Source organism: Pan paniscus, chromosome 19 (genome assembly GCF_029289425.2).
Source record: "Pan paniscus chromosome 19, NHGRI_mPanPan1-v2.0_pri, whole genome shotgun sequence".
Taxonomy (NCBI): Eukaryota; Metazoa; Chordata; class Mammalia; order Primates; family Hominidae; genus Pan; species Pan paniscus.
The window spans coordinates 51,165,222-51,172,066 of NC_073268.2; the positions used below are offsets into that span (position 1 = coordinate 51,165,222).

The 6,845-nt window shown below is 36.3% G+C and overlaps 1 protein-coding gene across 1 annotated transcript; it reads right to left on the reverse strand.

The window, feature by feature from the left end:
• Positions 1-1,687: 1,687 nt before the first annotated feature.
• Positions 1,688-6,536, reverse strand: LOC117976666 (putative coiled-coil domain-containing protein 144B). Its single transcript, XM_063598608.1, has 3 exons — positions 6,016-6,536; positions 3,865-3,938; positions 1,688-2,611 (listed from the first exon to the last, which is right to left on the reverse strand). The coding sequence occupies exons 1-3, from the start codon at positions 6,290-6,292 to the stop codon at positions 1,688-1,690; spliced, it is 1,275 nt and encodes a 424-aa protein (XP_063454678.1). The 5' UTR covers positions 6,293-6,536.
• Between the last annotated feature and the right edge of the window lie 309 nt (positions 6,537-6,845).

The following is a 6,845-nucleotide window of genomic DNA, read 5'->3' on the forward strand; positions in this document are numbered from 1 at the left end:
TCTTAATTTTGTGCTTTTATTCCCAACCACCCTTCACTATGTATTATTAATTTTTACCTCATTTGACTGGCACAAACATGAATAAGAAGATAAAGACACAAAGCATGTCTTCTGTCTTTGCCACTTGACTTTCATATTAAACAGCCAGATTGAGAGGATACAACACTGTGGGGTTTCAGGAAAAGAAAGGAAGCTTTCCCTTTTCTGCACTAAGCTATTCTTTTCCCCCACTAACTTTTGTCTTTTTTTTTTTTTTTTTTCATTTGAATCCTGGGATATCAAAAAGGTGAAGGTGCTTACTGAAATACAAGTCCGCCACAACACAAAAAGCAGAGTGAAACTGCTGAGCTAGGGTGGAATTCTGGAAATGAGATGCTTCCCAAATTTCACATTCAATAGCCATAAAAGTTTATAGCTGGAGGATATACAGTATAAGAATCTACTTTAGCTCACTCTCTATTGATAACTGGGCTAAAGTCAAAAAAGATTAAAGTGATTGATCCAAAGCCCCTAAAGTGCCATTACCTAGCATTTTGTGGCACCAAAAGAGACAGTACAATTCCATAATGCTGAATCAGACAAATTCAGCAAATTAATCAGATAGGTTAAAAGTGTGACTTGGGTAAAATAATTTAATGCCTTAGCGGAGGGTGGGAGGCCTGCCCTAATCAATGTAGAAGACTCAGCTTTCTGCTTTGGCATCATATACTAAGTGTTTGGCTGAGCATTTATGCTACTTACATGGAAAAAATATATATGCCAAAACTTACTGTACTTTATTAAGCAACATAACATAAAGGTCTGATTCAACAGAAACAGTGGAGAGTAGTTATATTAACAAATATATTAAAGTGTATATACTTGTTGTTGAAAAATATTTAAAGTGGTCATGATGCAATTCTAAGTTCCAGCAGTTTGAGTTAAACAGATAAACCTGAAAAGCACAATAAACAGATTCATTGGCCAGGAATATTTGCTGCAGCTCTCAGGGCTGGATACTTTTTTTTTCTTTTCTTTTCTTTTCTTTTCTTTTCTTTTTTTAGTAAGAGATGAGGTCTCACTATGTTGCCCAGGCTGGAATGCAGTAGCTATTCACAGGCATGATCCCACTACTGATCAGCACAGGAGTTACTTATGACCTGCTCCATTTCCGACCTGGGCTGGTTCACCCTTCCTTAGCAAATCTGGTGGTGCCCCGCTCCCAGGAGGTCACCATATTGATGCCGAACTTAGTGTGAACACCTGATCGGCATAGCACACTATGGCCCAGAATGCCTGGCCTCAAATGATCCTCCTGCCTTAGGCTCCCTAGTAGCTGAGACTACAGGTGTTTGCCACCACGCCTGCTAGATACATTTTTATATCTCTTCTTAGTCATTGCTTCCTTTCTACTGTATTCCCATCTTATTGTTAGACACAACTCATCTTTAAGTCGGTAAAAGGAAAAAGCCCTCAAGCTCATCACATTTCCTTTAGCGATTTTCTTGATGCCTCTCCTGGTTCTGAAGGTCACATGATATATGGCTACATGAGTTTCACAATCCATACGCCACTTGGAAGACTGACAGAGAGACTTAGGTCAATTAAGAAACAAAGATTATGAGAAAGTTTTCCTAAACTCCTATTACTTAGAAATCATCCATTTCTACACACAATTACAGATTTAGACAACCAAACTGTATGCTTTTCATATGCTTTTCCTAAGTGGAAAATCAGAATGGACCAGATAATTGAGAGAAAAAACAAAGAGTGGCAGCAAGTAAAACCCTATCTCTTTATGAAGTTGAACATCTTCTTTCTTCAAAGCCAGGAACTCTTCTTCTAATGTGTTGACCTCATTCTTAAACTTTTGCATGTCTTGCTGTGATTCTTCATGTAGATATACTTCTGATGTTCTGTCAGAATCTGGTGGTAAAGAACTCAGATTTTCTAATTTAGGTTTCAGGCTTTTATAGTTATTTGTACTGCCACTGTCACTATTTTGGTTCATATTTTTTGTCATTTGCAAATCAAACTCTTGGTCTTCTTTCATTTCAACCGTAACCACTTCTGGGTTCCTTGCTTTCTTAGTGCTTGCATCATTATGAAAGTTCTTATCTGTACTAAAAATATGTCCAATGCCTGGTTTGTTATCATTGTTGCAGTCTAATTTATTTTCATGTAAATGAAGCTTAGAAGATGACTGGCAAACATGTTCCTGGGACCCAGAGTACGGATGATAGTATGGATGGATGATATTTTTGAGACTGGGTTCTTTTTGTTCAGGAAATGTCTCGAATACCACTGAGACAGATATTTCAGATGCATCTTCTTCCTCACAACCAGGTATGTTATTTGTCAAATTAAAGGGAATATCCTTTACCTCTGTTCCTCTTGTAGAGTTATCAAGTAGTGGCTCTTCCTCAGGACAAGCCGGAATTTTGTATTTTTCGTAAATTTCACCAAACCTCTGCTTTAACTCATTTATGATGAGTTTTAATTGGTTTTTCCACTCTAATTTGCCTTGTTCAATCCACATTTCCTCAGATTTTTGCACATGAGGAAGTACTGGATATATAGGTATATCCTCTCTATCACAATCCTTAGCCATTTCTGGTTCTTGAGACGTTTTCTGCAGATGCAAAAGTGGAAGATTAATTTGCTTGTTTTGTTTCTTGGGTGTCTTCTCTGTTGGGCTACATGTTTTAAAAATAGCTTTGTCCTTAAATAACAGGTATGAACAAAGAAAAATTCACAAATAATTAAAATGAAAATTTAACTGTTAAACTTCTTCATCTAGGTTTAGCTACTCCCAAATCACTGGCTTGTAACTAAGAAGTTAAAAAAAATTGTCTTAGCTGAAAGGAGGAGAAAAATATGAACCAGCAAACTTAACTTTGTCACTGTTTGTTTGGAATAAACTTAATTCATTATGTGTTAAATCTACCAAAAATGAATTAGCAGATGATTTCTAGTGTTACAAAGGCTTCCTCACTTGGAAAGTGAGCCCCTACAGTACATGTAAGTACTACATATTACTACATGTAAGTACTATATATTACTACATGTAAGTTCTATAGATTACTAACTGGAGGGTAGGCAATCTTCAAATTATTAGGAGCCCGAATCAACAGCAATCAGAAAGAAAAGCAAATTCTTAAATTTTAATTCAAATTATATACTGTAACATCATAGGGTTATATATCTAGACTACCTTCTTCAGTTCAGTTCTAATATATACTACGGTCCCCTAATAACACTAACTAAAACTTTAAAGATAATTCTTACTAAGTTTCTGCATCTAAAAAGTTAGAAATTTATTGTTTGTACCCTAACACCAAAGATCCCATTCTGCAAGGTATGATTCCCTTAATAGGCAGTTGGGTTGATTTCATAACCCCACTCTCACTGAATGTAGACCGTGAAGTCAATGAAAGGCCACATCTTTAACCTAGGCATTAGTAACTGGCCATATAAACTGCAAAATTTGAGCCACTGGCCATGATTACTCTTATACCATGAATCCAACTCAGTGGCCATCACTGTTAAATTGTTCATAATTTCTGTTGCTTAATAATATAAGTCAATAATTGACATTACCTTCTTTATCCCGTAAGGATATTGTAAGAATGGAAGAGCAAACAAAATTCTGGAATGTTTGCCTCTACTCCAAGGGTAAAGACTAACTATAAGTTATGATAGATTCTAACAATATTGTGTTTTATAACTAGTTTAAATGTATTTAAAATTAAATATTAAGTAAGGATCTGTTGATTCTCAAAGGCTAGTCTGAGAGGTAATTTCATTTGGGCTAGCTTATATTATTAAAGCCAAGAAAAGAGTATTAAACCAGAAATTTAGATTTTAGTTTAAAAGTTTCCACACCTGTGGCTGCTTATTTTCGCACCCTTTAAGTCTTTCTTGCTCTTCCTCTGATGTCAGCTCCGAGTCTTGTTCTGCTGCAAAATCCAAACGTTCAGTTAAACTACTTAGAACAGTTAGATAAAAGACATAGTCTTTATAAAAATAGATTTTAAATTACATTTCATTTTATTTCATAAATTGAGAGTTTAAATGAAGCTTGATCTTTAGTGGAATACTTACTTCTTTAAGAAATACTTCTAATTCTCCAAAACTTCAACAAACCACTTTCTGGGAGACACTAGATGCCACCAGGTTAAAGAAATACAATCATGTTGAAGATTCACTCAGAGATTCATCCACCCAACATCAATGAACAAAGCCATCACAAACAAAACAAAATTTTGGAATGCAGTAGCAATATTATCAGGCAATGCTGCATACTGTTCTCCACTTCATAATAGTACCTTATTAATGATTTCCAAAATGACTGTGGACACCTTTATTGGTGTACAACCTCTTCCTAACATCTGAAATGGTTCCCTGTATTATTCTGACAAATGTATTAATATTTTCATCTTTTAAAACAGACTGCTAAAAATAAATAAATAAAATACATAAAATAAAAAACAGACTGCTAGGTGAAGTTGACCCTCATCCTCATCTTTCCCCAGGTAAACAGGTATCTAGGTATCTCCTTCCTTAGGGCTGCCCTAGAACTTTACTGATTTTTCTACTGCATCTCCACCACCTGAACTGTCAATTATTGCTTTACATGTCTATTCCCTTTGCTCCTTGACTGCAGGGAACAATCTTGAAAATCATCTTTGTACAAAGAGTCATTATCTATTTTACTCAGCAATTATGTATTGAGTCTTGCTATGTGCTAGGCACTAGGATTTAAAGAGCGAAAAGAAAGCATGTCAGAGATGACTTTTCTAGAGATCCTGCCTGAGCTGAGGCTTAAAGAGTGAGGCTAGCCTAATTAGAAGGGGTAGGGGACAGGAAAGAGTGAGAGCATGACAGGCAGCAACAAAAGGCAGAAAGAGGCGTGAAAGAGTGTATGTGTTTGCCTGCAATCGAAGGATGGGTCAGCAGGACAGGACCAGCAGTTCAGTAAGGCCAGAGAAAGGGCACACGGGGGAAAGGGCTAAAGATGGAGAGCTGAGCAGAAGTCACATTATGAAAGCCTTACGTATAATTTTAAGATGCTTGGACATTAATGTTCTCAAGAGTGGTCCCTGGTTTTATTTGCATTGGTGATAGAACACTGTCAATGCCAAAACCAACATCCCTAGCGAACACATTTATTAACGCAAGGTGGTAGCTCATGTGGACACAGCCAAGGAGATACTATGCAGCAAATTCTCAATAAGTCTCATTAATTACTGACTTGGAAAGTCAATTCTATAATACATAAAGTCATAGAAATGATAGGAAGTCACTTAATATTTGCTTTTGGAAGGTGTTTTTTTTGTTTTTGTTTTTTGAGACGGAGTCTTCCTCTATTGCCCAGGTTGGAGTGCAGTGGCGCAATCTCGGCTCACTGCAACCTCCACCTTCTGGGTTCCAGCGATTCTCCTGCTTCAGCCTCCTGAGTAGCTGGGACTACAAGCGTTCACCACCATGCCCAGCTAGTTTTTTTTTTTTTGTATTTTTAGTAGAGATGGGGTTTCACCATATTGGCCAGGCTGGTCTCGAACTACTGACCTCATGATCCACCCACCTCGGCCTCCTAAAGTGCTGAGATTACAGGTGTGGGAAGGTGTCTTTTAAATTATAGTGCATATAGTTATAACTAACAGCTGTGAATTCAGAGCTGTAAAAATAAAGCAAAGAAACCACATTGTGTTTGAGTCAGCAATCTTTAGGTCTCTACTAAGTTATCCTAAATATAATCCTATGTTAGTCCCTAAACATACCTAGTCCCTATATTCTAAATATAATCCTACTTCCTAAAGAAAATCATGCTTTCCCCTAATTCTCTGTTATCTAGATGTTGCTTTGGTTAAAGGAAGAACACAAATATCCTGCCAAAAGGTATTCTGTTCAGTGCAAAAGGTGAGTAAACACAAAGCACATTTTACCAGAAAAAGTTTTTTAAAGTCAGAACTATAGTTCTATGCAGCCAAGCAGAGGCACTCTAGGACTGAATTCTCTATGCTTCTTTGTTACCTTCTTTGCTCTCTTTGTTTTCTGGTAGCTGTGATTGGCACAGGTCATGGAGAGTATCATTCCCTGAGAGAAGTACAACTCCAGTGTCCATCTTTTCTCGTTCTGTTAAGTTCATCTGTCCCAGTTCTTTGGTTGCTGACTGATTTTCAGGCATTGATGGTGATACAGATGGACATTTATCATCAACTTTCAGATTCTTGGATCTCTGACAAGTCTCATCACTAAGGGTCAAATTAGTAGGATGCCAATCTGAAAAATCCGAAAATGAAGTTTTCATTTTTAGGATGTAAATAACACAATAATTTGACTAACTTGTATACATGCTTTCTTCACAGAAACAGTCCCACATCCTGCTCTCTCCCACAACACACTATGCATACAGGCTTATTATATTTTACATGTCCTATGCTTGCAATTCATTCAGGTAAGTTTAATTAACTATCATCTCTGACTTTTCTACATTTTTACTGTTTACTATTACTTACTTTTATTCACTCAGCAGTCTCTATTACATATTTTGCTTTCCATTAAGATTCTTCGTGGATATACATTTTTTAAAACAGAATTTATGTCTAACCATTTTAAGCTTAAATATACATGACAGCATTGTATGTATGTATTGTAGAGACACAGGATTTACAAAAACTCATAATAAATATACTTTTAAAACTATTTTAATTATAATGAGATGGTCTTTCCTCAATGCATCACTATCTTCACAATTTCCTTTCAAATACTTGGATAAACTTCATACATTTATTTGCAAAATAAGAGCCGTAAGGGCTCTAACTGTTCCCATGTGAAAACAGGATTAGTCTAGGACCACACTA